This window comes from Daphnia magna, linkage group LG5, assembly GCF_020631705.1.
Source record: "Daphnia magna isolate NIES linkage group LG5, ASM2063170v1.1, whole genome shotgun sequence".
NCBI classification, from domain to species: domain Eukaryota; kingdom Metazoa; phylum Arthropoda; class Branchiopoda; order Diplostraca; family Daphniidae; genus Daphnia; species Daphnia magna.
In genome coordinates this window covers 12314487-12331580 of record NC_059186.1, presented here as the reverse complement: position 1 = coordinate 12331580, position 17094 = coordinate 12314487, and the positions used below count along the sequence as shown (strand labels likewise).

At 43.4% G+C, this 17094-nt stretch overlaps 3 protein-coding genes and 1 long non-coding RNA gene across 7 annotated transcripts; 1 reads left to right on the top strand and 3 right to left on the bottom strand.

The window, feature by feature from the left end:
* Nucleotides 1–293: 293 nt before the first annotated feature.
* LOC116923716 lies at nt 294–765 on the bottom strand. Its single transcript, XR_004394629.2, has 2 exons — nt 481–765; nt 294–413 (listed from the first exon to the last, which is right to left on the bottom strand). It is a non-coding gene; the product is annotated as an uncharacterized LOC116923716 (long non-coding RNA).
* Nucleotides 766–899: 134 nt separating this feature from the next.
* Nucleotides 900–5571, top strand: LOC116923684 (serine/threonine-protein kinase 11-interacting protein). The gene is made up of 13 exons (XM_032930188.2): nt 900–1560; nt 1623–1688; nt 1757–1926; nt 1988–2181; nt 2238–3287; nt 3363–3540; nt 3606–4081; nt 4143–4220; nt 4278–4396; nt 4463–4638; nt 4697–5112; nt 5180–5293; nt 5361–5571. The coding sequence occupies exons 1-13, from the start codon at nt 1046–1048 to the stop codon at nt 5430–5432; spliced, it is 3624 nt and encodes a 1207-aa protein (XP_032786079.2). The 5' UTR covers nt 900–1045; the 3' UTR covers nt 5433–5571.
* A 9-nt stretch (nt 5572–5580) lies between these two features.
* On the bottom strand, nt 5581–6721 carry LOC116923709 (39S ribosomal protein L51, mitochondrial). Of its 2 annotated transcripts, none has more exons than XM_045173872.1 (3): nt 6385–6721; nt 5863–6329; nt 5581–5794 (listed from the first exon to the last, which is right to left on the bottom strand). In XM_045173872.1, exons 2-3 carry the CDS (start codon nt 6286–6288, stop codon nt 5648–5650), a joined length of 573 nt encoding a protein of 190 aa, XP_045029807.1. In that variant the 5' UTR covers nt 6289–6329; nt 6385–6721; the 3' UTR covers nt 5581–5647. The 2 variants fall into 2 exon arrangements, with proteins under 2 accessions (XP_045029807.1, XP_032786118.1); XM_032930227.2 differs by having other exon boundaries at nt 5863–6306; nt 6385–6718.
* A 791-nt stretch (nt 6722–7512) lies between these two features.
* On the bottom strand, nt 7513–16200 carry LOC116923683 (transient receptor potential cation channel trpm). 3 transcript variants are annotated; one of them, XM_045173836.1, is made up of 12 exons: nt 15016–15398; nt 14389–14707; nt 14169–14276; nt 13579–14070; nt 13233–13496; nt 12219–13155; nt 10821–12146; nt 10193–10752; nt 9287–10116; nt 8783–9218; nt 8400–8728; nt 7513–8336 (listed from the first exon to the last, which is right to left on the bottom strand). In XM_045173836.1, exons 3-12 carry the CDS (start codon nt 14203–14205, stop codon nt 7971–7973), a joined length of 5577 nt encoding a protein of 1858 aa, XP_045029771.1. In that variant the 5' UTR covers nt 14206–14276; nt 14389–14707; nt 15016–15398; the 3' UTR covers nt 7513–7970. The 3 variants fall into 3 exon arrangements, with proteins under 3 accessions (XP_045029771.1, XP_032786077.2, XP_032786076.2); XM_032930186.2 differs by lacking the exon at nt 15016–15398 and adding an exon at nt 16096–16200 and having other exon boundaries at nt 14169–14707; XM_032930185.2 differs by having other exon boundaries at nt 14169–14707.
* Nucleotides 16201–17094: the final 894 nt, after the last annotated feature.

Below are 17094 nucleotides of genomic sequence, written 5' to 3'. Positions count from 1 at the left end.
ATAACCTGTGACTTGTGTCTCAATAAGAAAAGAAGTCTATTAACTTATCTGAAACCTTCATCACTGCCCTAAAAGTCATCTATGCTGCAGGCTATCAACAATGGCAATAAAATCCTGTGATTTTTCCTTCCCAAACCTGTTGTTTGAAACAACAAAGAAATAGTTGCAAGATTCAACAAGCAAAACAATTTGGGAGGTCCATTAAGAGAATAACATGTTGACCTTTATAAGGAGAGCATCAAAGCAGGCCTATCCATGAACTAGACGATCTCTTTTGCAGTGAACTGGTTTAATTTATCTTGCATTCTTGTATTGCCTAGGCATACTTTAGATCTAGTTCATAAGACTGGGTCGAAGTCCTGGGTCAATGTTTTCATTCCTCTTTTAATGTTTCAAGGCATACACATCAAGAACTAAATTTGATAAAAATACTCCAACAATTTACGCTTCAAAAAGAAAACACAGAAACCAGCTCCTTACCGAAAAAATCCGAACGATTGTGGGGAATTTTTCGGCTATAAAATTTTTCTGCCTTCTACTGCTTATGTCTTTTTGGAGGAATTTCGCACATTATTTACAAATAATTTTCTAATCCAACACCTCCGAAAGTAATCCCATCTGAAGCCATAGATTTCGAAAAACTCAATCCTGAAACAAAACAAAAAATAAGCAAATTGTAATGTGCTAGTACATTTTGTACCCGAGTGATGAACTCTGTAGATGGCTAGCGCAGCCATGTTCAATCATTCTTGACAGTAACGGTGATAGTTATATCAAATCACGATTAAATCGATTGATTAAAATTCCTTCAAGTAGCCAGAAAATATCCAGATAGGTGCTTTGTCAAATAATGGGCATTGGTGTATTATGAGTAAACAGCTGTTCTAAAACAGCGCGGTTCTCTTTTGACGCAGTTTGGGATTTGATTAATCCGGAAGTGAAGTGGGAGGATGTTTTCACACAATTTGATTGGCAAGCGATCATAAGACACCCTCTCAATCGTCTCCTCTTTTTGAATTTCTACAACCGATGTAAAGCCCACAAGATGCAGTCGTTGTTTTCGTCTAGACGATCAACCATGGCAGTAGCGGACAGCGGCAACACTCAATCTCGTTTGCAGGACATAATTTTTCTGTTGCAAAACAAAAAAGAATCTCTGGCTGCATCCCGCTCCCGTCTAAGTTTGACAAGCAAGCAGATTCAAGAAATCTGTTCTGCACTTTATTCTTCATCATCTTATTCACAGCATGCAGAATCTTCCTCCCTCCATAATTTGTTGTCAAATGTAAAGGCTATCAAAATCATTCCAGAACCTGCCAGTAGTTCTTCGCTCCTCAGTGAAACCATTAATTTGGCACCATTTCATCAGTTAACTCATTTGGAAGTTAGAAACATCCCCATCGTTCACCTTAGCCACTTGTCCCAACTTCGGTCCCAACTGCATCATTTGGTTCTATATGCTTGTCTTGATTCTCTGGATGATGCACTGCAAGGATGTGGAGGTGACAATTGCTCTGAAACATTTCTCTGGTCAGAATTGCACTCTCTTCATGTCACTAGGTATGTTTAGAGTCAACATATTTCTGATCATATTTTCAAACATTTAAATACCATTAATCCAGCTGTCAGACAATTGATCTTGGCACTGGACTCCAATTAGCACCGTGGCTCAAAACTCTAAATTTGACGTAAGCCGTATCAATAATATGCAAACAACAAAAGCAGTTAATAAGTTCAATTGTTGTTTCTTTTTTAGTTTCAATGAGTTGACGGACAACTCTACACAATCCCTTTCTACCCTAATGACCCTACATAGTCTCACACTAGACTTCAATAGCCTTCAAAGGATACCTGTCTTAGCCCCCAGCGCGAGGACCACATTGAAAGTATTAAAACTCAGGCAGAATCAGCTAGATAGTCTCAGAGGTTGTAACACTCTTTGCCATCATCTATTTTGCAGTCTTTTGTTAAATGTTCTTGTCATCAGGTGTGGAGCAATTGGTTTCTCTGGAGGAATTGGATGTAGCATACAATTGCATATCTAGCGGGGAAGCATTATCGGCTTTATCCTTTTTGCCACATTTGGTTAAACTCAGTTTGGAGTTCAATCCACTGAGTTATGTCAAAGAATATCGGCTCGTAGTTTTGCGTCGCGTCTCGTCTGGCGTAAACCGAAAAAAGGTAACTCGCAACGCATTGACATAATGAATGTGCAAGTTTCATCGTATTCCGTTTAGTTTCGACTAGATGAACAGCTATTAAGTTCCATCGAAAAGGATGCTGTGGGCACAATGGCAGCTTTGTATTCGATTCAACCGGAATTGATCGGAACGTGGAGTACCTCCCGACTGCTTCAGCAACAAACGACGGTTTCCTCTTCTATAGTGAACGAAATAGACGAAAACAGCCAAAATTCTCTAGGTGCAGTCGTTAGCGAATTCCAGAGTTCCCTGGGTGGCTCGGAGAGAATTCGGCCATCTCCCTCGCCTGGCAAAACTCTGGATCAATCCATCGCCGCGATTAACCCATTGTCGTTGTCAGCGGTGAAGCGTCGTAAAGCGAGCCGAATGAGAGAAGTGGAAATTGCTGATCCCCCAAACCTTCTGCCAGCCGATTCTGATTCTTTCATGAAATCCGATCAGAACACTATGGTATCCACTGTTGTGACCTTGCCGAAGCCATCTGAACAACAGCCTGCATCAAGCAGTTCAGGACATTTGACTACCAAGCAACGAGTAGAAGAACTACGTCGTGTCTTTGGTCAAGAAAATTGGCTGACTAGTCAAGCAGGAAACGAAGTTCGTTTGCTTCTTGGATGGCAAGAAACTGAAACCCAGTTGACGCAATCGGCCAACACCAACAACGATGAGATGCTCAACCCGGATCAAGACACAAAATCCGAGTCTTCGGGAAAGGATGACGCTATACTTGTACTAAAGTCTGAAAGCGATCGGAATCTTCCTAGCGAACAAACTTGCGTGATCACCAGCCAAGGCGATTCGAACGATGAAGATTCAGATGATCTTCATGTCTTTGTCGTTCAACGTCAAATCAATTCGGATTTGCAAGAGGAGCGTTTGATGACCGTGTCGGCTGCTTATCTCTGCGAAAAAAACTCTCTCAGCGGTCAGACACTTTCCTGCTGGAAGCGATCGAGTCTGCAATGCGTAACGGTTCTCCAACAATCTGCTTCACCTCGTTCCGTAGTTCGAGTACAACTGCTCTTTTATTCCAATTTTCGCAACAGTACCGAAGCCATCTATGACATGGAAAAAGAAGACTTTAGAGTAAATTGCCGTACTATTACGCTTTCGTTATTGCAAACTGTTTGAAATGATCAACTTCTATTTTCTTCCCCGTAGGAATTGGAAAAGATTCTCGCAAGTTGCTCCGAGACATCAACAACAACTGCTAATCCAGAGAAAGAAGAAAGATTACCTAAAGACGATATGAGCTGCATGAAGTGCGACCGTAAATTTCCTTTAGTTCAGGCGGCTATAAAGCTACGCAGTTCAGCTGTTTCCTCTCCTCTTTTGAAAGGTAAAGTCCGACACTCTTCTCCTTCGTCGACAATCGGACTCATTTTTTGATTGTTGCTTCAACAGGACAACTGGAGGAGTATTCCGTCTGTCCGTATTGTGCAAGTGATATGGTATTTGCATTGGAACAACAACAGGCAGTAGGTCCCACTGAAACCTGTGTCTCTGAATCAATGTCTTCTACAAGCAATCAGTCAGGAAGTGACGTCATCGTTACTTCCAATGAGCCCTACTCTTCCAGTGTTAGCGGTGGTGAAGAAGTCTCCGATACTTCAGAAGAAGGAAGTGTCGAAGTCGTTGCTGACAAGGTCATGCGACTCGCCACCATGACGGAGTATTCGGTCTCCCCGTTGAACGCGAACGGCTCAAACCTCAACAGAAAGCCAACTGGCAAATCCCTTTCATCGCTCTCGCACAGTAGCAAGAGCAGTAGTCAAGCTAGTAATAAGAATAGTTCTTCAGCGGTTCGCTCTACTTCTTCTATCCGCTCAACATCGTCATCGATCCCGTCCTATAACTATTCCTACGCTGACTTTTCGCAAGTAAGTTTTCATAATACCTGGCTCGAAATGCTGGTGTGAACTAATTGAAGAAATGCCTTAGGTGGATCATCGGTTAAGACTTTACTGCGAAATGTTCCTATTGGGCCACCAATCTGAGGAGTTCCATGGCCTTATCAAGGTAACCCTTAAAATAAAAACATTTAATAACTCTTTAATTCATGAATGCAAATGAAAGATTGAGTTGGTCACGATGACCGCTGGCCCGATGGAGGAAGAACTTACGCCAACTCCTGCCCTTTTGGTGATAACCAGTCATAAAGTCTATTTTCTCCGCATAACTCAATCAAATAGCAGGCAAATAATTTTCTAGTTGGATCTTTTTTAAAAAAATTAGCTGAACCTTTTTTGTTTTGTTAATAGTGAGCAACCAGAAAGTTGGCTAAACCTGGAAATAAGTTACCCACTTAGTCAACTGGTTTCTATGCTGACCGTCATCGGCAATCAAGGTGTTGTGCTTAAATTTGGCACGGCTTTACCGCATCTCGTGTTGCTCCGTGATCAAAGAAGAACAAAGAACGTGATCCATTTCCTCACTGGTATTGTCATTCATATTTACTTGTGTGCGAAGAATTAGGTTCGATTTGTTTCCTTAAGATGTTCTCGAGAAATCAGGAATCAAAGCACCGCCGCCCCGGTTGGATCTTATGGCAGACCAATGGCTGGCGTTGGAGGGGCTTGTCCGAGGAGACCGGGACACCGTTTCAACATGTTCTGCGGATGACGGAGACATAGGGATTGTAGGTTCGACGACGACCAATCGCTTCATGCCAGACAGCAATTCCCGTGTCTTCCTCTTTTGCACCAGTTGCCGGGTAGAATGGGGCAACAGTAAACAGCAAGAAACCCATCAGCAAACGGCAACTTATCTTAACACCGCTTTGATGGTGACAAGTGATCGAATGGCATTAGTGCGTGGAGATCCCCGTTGGTTGACGAATCATCAAGTCCAATTTAGAACATGGGGCGTTTCGCTTCTCAGTCTCCAGCAACTTGTCAATCTCATCTCTCTGGTAATAAGACCAGAGGAACTGTATTTGTCTTCATGAGCAATTTAACTTTGCGAGCGTTTTTTTTTAGGAAAGCTTTGTAAGCAAACCAGAACAAATTCGATGTTACTTCTTGGATGAGGCCTCTGGTATGGAGGAAAAATGGACTGTTTCGTTAGCTACCAGAGAGGCGGTTGACCAACTGGTGAGTTTCATTTTGATTCTTGACCTATTCCTCACTTGCAATTGTTTTTTCTTCTTTGTGGACACAGATAGAAGCAGTACGCTATCCGTGGGAGGCCGTTTTCTCAGTGGAGCTGGAAATCAACGAACTTGATGAATAATCAAGTTTTCGTCTTCTGTTTTGATGTAGAATTGTTATTCTTTTTTTGTTACTTTGCTGTAAACAGTCTGCGAAGTGCAATTATTTTGTTTCAACCATGTCTTTGGAACTCAAGGTCTTAATTACACTATGAGCATTCAGAGAATGGCTTGATTTTATAAAAACTGATTATTAATTAATTCTTGTTATACTTTTCTGCATTTAACATCAAATTTGCTAAGAATGTTTCCAGAAAGGTGACTTAGTTTTATGGTTCAAATATGTATACAGCTTCTTGATCCTTGTGTTCAAAGTGGCCCACTTTGTTGGATGACCTAGGGCGTAACCCTTCTTCTGCACAAATTTTCTTCTGCGCAGAAGAACCTGAAATTGAATTATAAACAAAACATGAAGAATTCCGAAATTTTTTAATAAAGTTTTCATAATATTACTTGATATTCATTTCCTTGCACTCCTCTAAGCCATGGAGGTACATGGTACAGCAACTGTGTAGGATGGAGTGTTTTTTGAGATATTTCATTTGATGGTCCGAGGATATCAATATAGTCATTCTGACCAAAGAGAGCTCTCTTTTCATTCCAACTATTTTTGGGTTTGTAAGTTGGCATTGGAAGGGCTTTATCTACTGACACTTTTCTGGGTAAAAGACCACTTTGGAAAAGTTTTTCTTCATAGCCGTGACGGCGTGGAACTGGTCCTTTTGCAACTTTGTCAGCATGATAGCGAAAGCGAACAGTCGTCAATTCCGGATTGAACAAAGCATTTGCTTTAGAAACTTGACTAGAAACTCCAATCAGAGGCCGATATCTTAGAGCCATACCAAGGGTAGAAATCATGGAACCAAGCAGGGACGTCATGTTGCACGAAAATGCCACCTAAAGGTTAAATTTAAATGAAACTTCAAGAAGCAAATAAGACAAAAATTGTGTATCCTTTTGATTAAATGTACTAACAGATAGAATGTTGTCGACTGCGGTTAAAGTCTGCCTGTGAAAAAACAGCCAGCTAAACTGAAACTCCAGGCGAGATGTAAATTCTATTGTCTAGCAGACGCTTTTCAAATTTCACTCAACGATTGTTCCGCACAGTCTTTCCCGTTTCGTTAGAGCGCGTAAGAAAATGTGCTTTTGGGCGCCTTTCCTTCTCAGTTGTCAGTTCCAACCACGTCGTAAAGTATCGTTCAGACTACAGCTCTTTTCTACGTATAACGTATAACGTATAACGTTAAAAGTTTACGTTTGTACTTCGTAAATTTCACTGCGTTTTTTACGGAGCCATATTTACGTAAATGTGTTCGTAGACTGTTCAGACTACACTGTCAAATTTACGTAGAGTAGGCTAGATTCTGCGGAGATTCTAGCGTCTGCTGTAGATTTTTGTACCTGTTGTAGCTCTTTGTTATATTTATTGATAAAAGTTCTGAGGACGAAACGTTCTTCTTCTGACCAATTTCTTGAAGACCTAAAATAGAATAAGCAATAAACAAAAATAGTTGCAAAAGATTTCATGACATAATATTTACTTTTTGATTTTCTTTATCGGTGATTTTTTGGGGGTGACTTGAATTTGTTAGGGGAATTCTTTTGGCAACTTTAGTAGGCCCCATATTTATTTTTAAAATAAAAATTAAAAAAATTAATTATTAAATTTACAATTCTACACCTGACATATCCCAGAATGAATAAACAGGAGAGAAAACCTGAAAAAAAACAAAAGAATGTAGACAAGCGTAATAGATTTTGGCTACGTAGTGCGTAGAACGTCCCAAAAACTTATGTAAAAATGAGATCAATCTCATTTTTACGTACGCTCAGTTTTGACTTCGTTTTGACTACGTTTTGAGTTTACGTATTACGTACTACGTAGAGTGTTGTGTCTGAACACTCTTCCGTTCCCAGCTACGTAACTCGGAGCGTAAAAACGTTATACGTAGTACGTAAAACGCTCAAAAAGGCTGTAGTCTGAACGTGGCTTAAGTCGTTAGTTCGTTACAGCCATGTTATTTTACTAGATACTCGGCAAAAACGGGTAAATTTACTGTTTTAATAGTAAGACTGGTAGGGAAAAATAGAAAGACAAACTCTACTAACTGGTGTATGTCAAACCAGCAAAATCAGTTTATTTGCGCGCGCACCGGGAACTACAGCCAAAATACTGTTTTGTTTTTTGCTTTTTTTTTTAACAAAACCGTCCTAACGTAAGGTACTTCTAATGAATTAAAAGAAAATGATCTAAACACCATGTTTCAGAGGAGGGGAGGGGATTTCATCAAATTGGTTCAAGATCTAACATTGGTTTGGTAAAAGGTTCAAAATATTACACTGTGGACTGCGAACGACACTGACCAAACAACTTAACAAAATTTTGCTAAAAAATAATAAGAATGAGTGGCGTACACGCAAATGGGAGTTGGCACACACGGAAACATTTAAGCTAAGAGACTTTTAAAAACACCAAGTCCGGTAACTTCCGAAGCACGCACGCCTCATTTAGTAAATAGAAATTTTTATTTGGCTGCGTCTGTCCTCGTTGTTTTTCTTCAACATTCGTCTTCGACGATAATAGTTACATCTTCCTCCGGCCTCAATTGACTGCATGGCATGGCGAGAAGGTTGGCGGAACGGGTCAAATTAATCACTTCCTGGTCTTCTGGGGATGAATTGTTGGTCCCTATCTTTACGACGGGACGAGATAGTGTCTTTGACTTGTGACCATCGGGTGGTGGTTCGCTACTCGATTTGACCTTTAAAATGGGCTGCTTCGCTTGTTGTTGTTTGTCCTCCTGTCCTGAATGTTCCACAAGCGATTCTCCCACTATGAAATTGATGGCCTCTCGTTCAATTTCCGGAGATTCATCGAAGCTGTCCAGAGCCTCTTCCAGTGGAATCGGTACATTACACAAATCCTGCAAGAAAATTACTTGTAAATGAAAAAAATCGAATCAAGGACGAGGACATTGTCTCATTACCTCTAATGAATTGTCCAGGTCTTCTGAATCGCGATGAAGTCGACGACGAATAATGCCTTCCATCATTTGATAATCTTGTCCTTCAATTTCACGCAGATGCTCGGCTTCGGCTTCCACTTTAGCAGCAGCAGGTGGATGTTTGTTCGCGGATAGCCTAGAAGGTGCAGCCCCATTTGACTTACTACGCGGAATACCCTGTCCAGCCGGAATGATGTTGATCTTCGGCGGCGGTTGTTGTTGCTCTACCATTGCCGTTATGGCTGTACCTGGTGGTGAGTACGAATGCATTGATTGCAAACGCGTCCGTCGTACTGGTTGATTGGTTTGATCTAGCAAAATTCGGTGGTTAATTAATGGCAACCAGAACAATTTCATTTGTATACCTGAACACATTTTCTTGTCGTCTTCAATCGGTGGAGGACTTCTATGCTTCTGACGGCGACTACCCCGCGGACTGAATCCAACTTCGGTGCCTGACCAATTGCGAGAGCGCTTCATACCCGGCCCTTCTCCACCTACGCCGGCACCGCCACCTGACTGGTTGACTACACCTGCCCCAACGCTATACGATCGGTGGTACTGCGGCGGCGAGCTGCTAGTGCTCGGTCCTAATAAAAGGACATTGCTGCAGGTATCTACCATCGTGTCATCTAGAAGGTCATTGTCATGCTGTTCAAAGACTTCCGTCAGTTCCTCATCGCCATCATCGACGGGCGTACTAAGCATCTGACTTATGGAACGCTCGCTCGAATCGTACGAAGCTATGGCTAACGTGGTGGTGCCCAGCTCATCGTCTTCCTCTTTTATCCGGTCAACTCTCTGAAAGAAAAACGAATAGTGTCATGCCAAATTTTATTTCGTGTGTGAATAAATTGAAACTTATCTACCTTGGGTGACGGTGGGACATCTGGCCAAGGTGAGCTGGACGTACGGCCAAGAACTAAATGTCGGCCCAACGGCGGTTCAAACAAAGTAGATCCTTCTCGTGCAGCAGCGTCGAATTCCATCGATTGGAGAATACTAACGCCATCTTTGGAGGTCTCGCTGACCGTTCGTCGTCGTAGATGGCTACCTCCAGTGTTGCCTAGCGATCGAAGCATGGCTAAATCTTGTGGTTCAACCACTTGATGTATCTGTATAGGAGGGGGGTTCGCCATGACACTCGTTTGGCCATCATCATCCGGATCGAACGCCGCACAGCTAGATCTTCTACCACCCATGCGGCTTCGATCGACTGATGGATCGACTGTTGTTAGATGCCGACGGAAGTCTTCGACAGTCAACGGCTGAGAAGGTGGTGCAGGCAAGGCAACGTTTGGAGACGATTTGAACGAGCGCCTGTTTTTGGTCGGAGAGATTTGCTGGCGGTCTCCATCCGTTGATCGAATGCTCCTTTGAAACGACATGAAACGATGGATTACGGCCAGGGAAGCGTTCGTTTGTTCCAAAACTTCTTCGAGCCTTATCAGGCGAAAGTCAAGCGATTGAAGGCTGTCGCCATGCTGGGCAGATTTTTGGTAGGAATCTTCAATTTTGGACCCCATACCGTCCAATCTTTCTCCAATCAACCGGACCCGTTCATCTGTGCTCTGATGTTGTTTGGCCTCTCTCTCGCGGACCAGCCCTTCCATCGATTCTTCTTCAAAATCGTACAATCGTTCAAGATCGTCCTTGTCCAAAAAGAGTTTTAGTCCGTAGTCATACGACTCTTTCATTCCTGTTTCAAAACAAGACATTATTGTTAATAGAAACCTGTAAACTAAAGCCCCGGAATTGCAATTCTTTTTTTTCACCTTTAGAGCATCTTCGACACCATTTGAAAATGAGATAAAGATGCGAGAAGATGATGAGGGGTGGCGGTAAGGCCGGCTTCTGTTCGTACTCCATGACGACATTAAAACGATTGAATTTCCATATTTGGTGTGAGAAGACGTTTGTCCTCAGGAAAATGGAGTTGAAGACGGCGATGAGCAAATTGAGTAGTAAAATATTGGCCACCAGCAAATAGCATGTCATTAGGAGTGGATTGAGCCAGCGACCGGTTTCGCAAGGGGGCATGTCAGGATCAAAAGATCCATCCGGTTTGGTTCCGTTGCCGCATGGAGGATCGATATCTCCGGCAAACAATTCTCCGTAAATCATGAAATACGGTTTGAAAAAGATGTCACGCACCAGGAACCACGAAAACTCTTCGTGTGGGAAGAGAACCGACTGGCGGAAAACACCGTAAGACATGAGCACCACGAGCATCAACGTGATGTAATAGATCATCTTCTCCAACATGCGGCCAATCATCGTCACGAACGGTCCAAGAAATTTAGAAACTTGAAGAATTCTCAAAATTCGGATGTACCTGAATACGTTTTCCCAAAAAATGTTTAGTTTGAAATGCCAAAACGAAACGTGCACTTTTCATGATACCAAAAGACGATGTTGAGACAGTAGAGGACATGGCCGATTTCCAGTGTGTCTTTCTGGAGACGAAATATCATGGCGATAAAAAATTCGATGACAAAGAAGGCGTCGCAACAATTCCACACGCTCGAAGCCCAAACGGATATCTTGTGGCTGAGCTTCACCGGCTCGCTGGCCAGAATTTCACGCACCTTCTCCCCGCCAAAGCTGGCCATGTGCAGGATAACGTAACATTCGTTCCACTCGGGCGTCGGTGGCGTCCGAATCAGCACCGTGTACGTGTAAATGATGAGGAAAATGAAATAAGCCATGGACCAGGACCAGAATTTCGTGATGGGCGCTGCGTAAAACTCGTAGAATTTCCTTTTGATGCGCAACTGACGCATACGGCGCCGTTCGTAAATGACACCTGGATCGACAGCCTCAAAAACTATCTGTTCTTTGCTGGTGTTGTTCTCTTGATTAAGCTCATCTTTCTCGACTATTGGCACGTTACTGGTGGCTCCAGGAGTAGAAGAGCCGGAATGGTGACGCTGGCGATGATGACTACTGCCACCACCAGCGTTCATTTCAACTCCGTCGGCCAAACTGACGCGCCTCATGCTGGCACTGCGTTCGGATCTCGGCGAGCTGGACGGAGACGAAGAAGCCGACGACGAATTGGAAGAGGAATGATCGCTGCTCGTATTGTTGTCGCGCCCTTCGTCCTTCAGGTCGATCATGTGCTCTTCTTCAGTTTGAGGCATCAACTGGAGCTCCTCTTTAGATTTGAATTCCAAACGGAGAATCAGTGGCGGGCAAATAATGGCCAGCACAATTTTCAGGTTGGTTGAGCGTCGTGTGCGCAATCCACCGAGCCACAAGTCGCCCAGGATGAGCTGAGCACAAGGATGGGCCAACAGTTCACGATGATGACATGCAAAGGCCAACCTGAGGCAAGTTTGACGAGACCAATTGGACAATTCGCAGGTCAATAATTGCTGGGCGAGATCATCGTCTTGACGGTAGCAATAGTCTAGCAATTCCAATGCCTCGCGATCGAATTCGGCTGCGTAACTGCGTAATTCATCGTAGATTTCGACTTCCAAATCGTCGTCAGCCGCTTCGCTGGCCATGGCTCGATACAGTTTGCTGGCCACCAGCGCTTTAGCAAGGGCCTCCTCACCATGGTGCCACATCAATTTGGCCATGGCTTGGCGTTTGGTGAGGACAGACCAGATGAGAAGTTCGTTGAACGGCTGTTGAGAAAATAAATTAAAAGATGTCTCTACATGGCACTGGCTATCGTCGAGTGTGCTCTGATTGTTGCCCCCGTTGCGCAGAACGTGATTACTAAGTGATAAGCCAAAAAGATGGGTTAATATTATTGGCATTAAACAATAGAGTTCAAGACACTGTGCATACCTGTAAACTCGTGCTAAGGCACTCTGGACTACCGGCGTCGGTTTCTTCATCAAGATCGTGTAATTGTGACGAAATTTTCGCCGGGTGTAGGAAGACCGGTAAGCACCACCCATCAACTTGTTGATGACCAAACCAATGTCGATCAGAGTGTAGGAGTAGTTGCGTGGCATGTACGGCCGGACGTCGCGAACAATATACCTCAGCGTATTGGCAGGCCCTTGCTTAGAGTTGTAGAGCTCCTCTAGCCGGGCAATGGTTAAAAATCTGGCCATTTGCACACCCGTCTCTAAAAGTAATTTAACAAAGTCAACACGATTTTTCACCAGGGCTTCCATCATGGCTTCCTCTAGAGCTCCTTCCGTCCATTCTTGTCCGTAAACGAAGATCTCGGAGCGGGCGATATCGACTCGGTTCCATGCGAGCGCTAGGCAAAGTTGCTCGGCTGCCGACAAGTGCCGGGCGCGGAAAAGGGCACTCAAAATAGCGTGATCCAGCTCGTGGCCGTCACCCGTGATGTCCGCAGTGGCTGCGCTGTCCGATGGCCGAAAAATGGTTATCAGATTTTTCTTCTTGACGCATTGCAAAAGTTCAGCCAGCAGCTTATCCGCTTGAGACTGGTGAATATGAAAGGTCCGCTGGATGGCGGCCAGTAGCTGTTCCCGCATTCCGTCCAATACCGTCGATGATTCGCCCGTTTCCGATGCATATTTGTGCGCGAAAGCTATTAAATCAGCTGCACGGCCTGAGCCTTCGACTACAACGACTGGAACGGGCGGCGAATCCGTCACGTATTCCAGAACTGTTCTAATGGTGTGCATGCCTCCTTCGATGACCAAACAAACTACAGGAATAGAGCAGTTAGTGCGAGCCAGCAGCCGTTGACTGGAAATGTATTTTTCCAGCTTCCGCCGCAGTGCAATTTCCGCTCCGTATCGACCTGATGGAAACAATTCCCATACAAGAACCGATGGTTTGGTTTTTTAAAAAAAATGAATCAATGAGTTGGTAACTGACCGACAGTTCCGTTATCCGCCAATAGGAAGTAAGCGTGTCGATTGTTGAGGGCAGCAAATTTAGAACGAGGATGGTCGATTGATTGGTAGGCGACATCCTTCTTGCGACCGATCAACGAAACACGGTTCTCCACCACACCCCAAGGAGCGATGCCGATGCTGACTACCCTTCCCCCTCGGAGACGAGGGGATCGTTCCGATATCAAGGCATCGCCAACGTGACGAGTAACTCCTGTACTAGTACCTCCTGTCAAAATCCAAGCACCTGCCAGGAATACAAGTAATGTCAGTTTGAATTTTCAAGAGTCACGTCGACAAAACAAAAAAAAACCAAAATAATAGGGTACCAGTAGTTTTGGCAGCCCGAAGGAGTCCTTTGCGAAGCACGCGTTTGAGACGTGGGTTGAGTTCGAAATTCGCTTTTCCGCCATGAACAGAAATGATAAGTTTAGGCAATTCGAGTCCCCATTCGCGAGTCAAAAGTTGAAGGATAAGGTCGGGTCGTGAATCAAACCCCAACCGAATAAACTGCGCTTTGTTAGGGTGGGGTCCACCTAGAAAGTCGATGGTGCCGTAAGCATCCGTTGGACTGCTGACTGTGTGGAAGGTCGGAGCCCAAACTTCGCCTGGCTCGCCGACACTTTCGACACCGTGCGTTTTGTGGTAGGCCCATGTTTGACCGCAGGCGCATTGTGAAGTTTCTTTTGTACTGGTAACAAAACGACAACAATCCCGTTTGCTAAACGACTGTTCAACCCAACGGGGATCACCAGGTCGTAGCAAGGTTGGAGGCACCGTGGCTCCAACAACACCACCCGACGAATGCATTCTTTTATCATCTAAACAAAAGGACAAACACAAAACGAAAACAACAACAAGACTGCAATAAATATTTATGTTTAAACGCGTGTCCTTAGATAATGAGTTAGAAAAAAACCTGGTGAGTGAGTTGCCAAAGGGCTGGTCGATGCCATAACCACCTGGCTGGAATGACTAGAAGAAAAAAAACTTGGAACTATGGAGGGCTTGCTTTTAATTCCCGGACCTGAATGCCGATGAGAACGTGAGCGGGCCGCCGCACAAACGCGTTTAAAATGTAGATTTAAAAAACCAAACAGGAACGAATGAACAAAATTGATGATGAGGTTGGATGTACGGGATAGAAAAAGTTGGCCGATCTATCGGTAGCGTGCGTTGCGCTTCTTCCTTTCCAGGCTCTTCTCTATGGCGGCTTCTCCCTGCTGCTCAAAGTGCAGCAGCAGCAGGATCCTGGCACGGGTTGTCTTTCTGGGGTGGTTGCGACGGTGGTGGACGCCTGTTTTGGCAAAGACGTCGTCCAGTAGTGGCGGAAGCCCATCAGCATTCTTTCACTCTATAGCTCTCTTTTCTCTTTTTTTTCCCTGCTCTGATCATCCACTTGGACTGACCAACAAAACGAAAACAACACGTTCAGACTTTCTCTGCCACCAGACGAAACTGTAATCAAAAATCAAAATACAACGAGATAAAAGATGGGATTATGAAACCGTGTTTTTATTTAGACATGTATCACTAGCCGTAAAAGAAAAGTTGTGTTGTCGGGTCACTATTACGTCTCGATTTCAACGCCAACTTTTAAATTAAAACTGAAAACCCGAGTCCTTTTAAGAAAATTGCTCCACCGTAACACGATCGATCCCATGATCCTTTTTTCTTCATTTTTAAATCTTCAAAGCGAGCCTCCCGGAGAGAACAGTAAAATCGAAAGACAATACAAGCTAAATTAGGAAAAAAAGGGAGCTCACATGAGAAAGCCGACGATTTAGGTCACTGGGAAAAACAATTCGAGTCAAATTTGTTAACATGAAAGTTAAGAAACGTCTAAAGACGAAAGCACTAACAAACTGTTGCTCCTGGCTATCGTGAACTCGAGTAAACAGAGAAAAAAAATGCACAACAACCTCGATCGTTGGCCAACAGTCTTGTGAGCTGCGGTCGGGTCTGAACGCTCTACTTTTATGGTGCATCCTTTCTTTCCCATCCTCCGTTTCAAGGGGCAGGAGAAGGTGGAATAGAAGGTGGAATAGAAGGTGAAAGAAGAACGGATAATAATGCATAACTACGTGATATGGGAGTAATAATTCCCTTTGGTAGAGTTCTTAAAAACGAAGCAAGCGTAGGACGAAGTCCTACAAATGTGGACGTACCCCATCAACCATCACGTCTGTTGTATGTGTAATCCCTTTCACTTGAAAAAGCTTTTCAATGGCATTCAAGAGGACAAAAATAAATGATTATTTAGTACAGAAAACAAAAAAGAATCAACAGGGATTTCATTTCAACAGCTACTTCATGAGTTTCCTTGATCCCTCTGTTTCTTGTGAACTACAATTCCCTTGGCTAAGAAATAGTGCTCCAACTTGTCTAAATACCAATCGTAACTGGATCTTCCCAAAAATCAATGCCAAACAGACAATCAGGGGGATTTATTCTATTGTGAAAAAAGAAAATTAATGCAAATCAACAGCTACTAAATATTTGGATTCTATATTATCAAATGCTCTTTTCGCTTAATGTTGTTCAAAAACCCAAAGGAATGGTTACCATCAGAACAACACCACACTCACTTCTAAGCTAAGATTGTAGATTATTAATATAGGGATAAAACATTGCCCATGAGAAAAAAAGCAATAACAATTACATACTAGATTTACAGTTAATACATTAAGCAAGGAGGATATGTCTGTCTCTCCAGAAAGACTTAACAACAACAAAGGGAAAGTGTCCAAATAAATCAAAAACCAAATTGAGTTAATAAAAAGATGATCAGCTAACTCAGGCTGAAATCAAGGCAGATTTTTTCAAGAGAAAATTGTAAAACCTACAGAACTTCAGCACAGTCGTTAAAAACTCCCTGACGTCACGTCGCCACTCGCTAACATAAGTTTCGAAATTCTGGAAAACAAACGTAAGAGAAGCGTCTGCTGCTGGCCAATGTTATCCACAGATAATGCTGTTCTAGTACCAACCCATTGATCCATTGCCAAGATTTCGATTCTGATTTCTGATTCTGAATCGGAATTTCCGAATTCCGATTTCCAAATTCCGAATTCCGAATCCGTACTCTGATCTACGAATAACTATGAATAACTACCATAACTACAAAGTACACACTTCAACAAAATTCATAATTCAACTACGCATTTGCCATCTAAAAATGGAAGCAGTGAATGCAAATTTTTCTTTACATTGATACAGTACAGCCACAGACTAGGAGTAGAAACATTTAGACATGAGTTGATTAACCGAGTCGGCCGTGGGATATGAAAGGTTGAATAATCCGGAAATCGGCTGGACAATGATACTGCGTCTGGAAGAGTCGAATTGTTTTCGGCACGTAATAGCTATAAGCATGGCAAAAGTATTCTGTACTGCTTGTTTGAGCCATGGATTGATTACTGCTGAGCAATTTCCCACCGAGTCGGTTGTTGACGTTGATCTCACGGAAGTTTGCTAAGGATTCTCTGATCGTGTGTCGTTCCAGTTTATTAAGCACACGATCTTGATATGCCACAATACGCGTGTCATTGGATACATTTTTGGAAGGGCATCACGGGCGTCTGCAATCCATCAGCTGAATTTGGTTGCATGTAGTCACGACACACGAAACTTCATTTCCTATCCTTCTTCATCAACCAAATCTCATTAATTAAAAGGCATCGTGTTATTGTTTCTCTTTTCTTCTTCTTCGGCACGAATGCGACCATGACTCAATCGGCTAGACCAGGCAAGTGATCCCTAAAACTCAAAAGTCACATGACACGCGACCACCATCAAAAACCAGATAACAAACCAGCTAGTAATAGTCGAATGACAACACCATA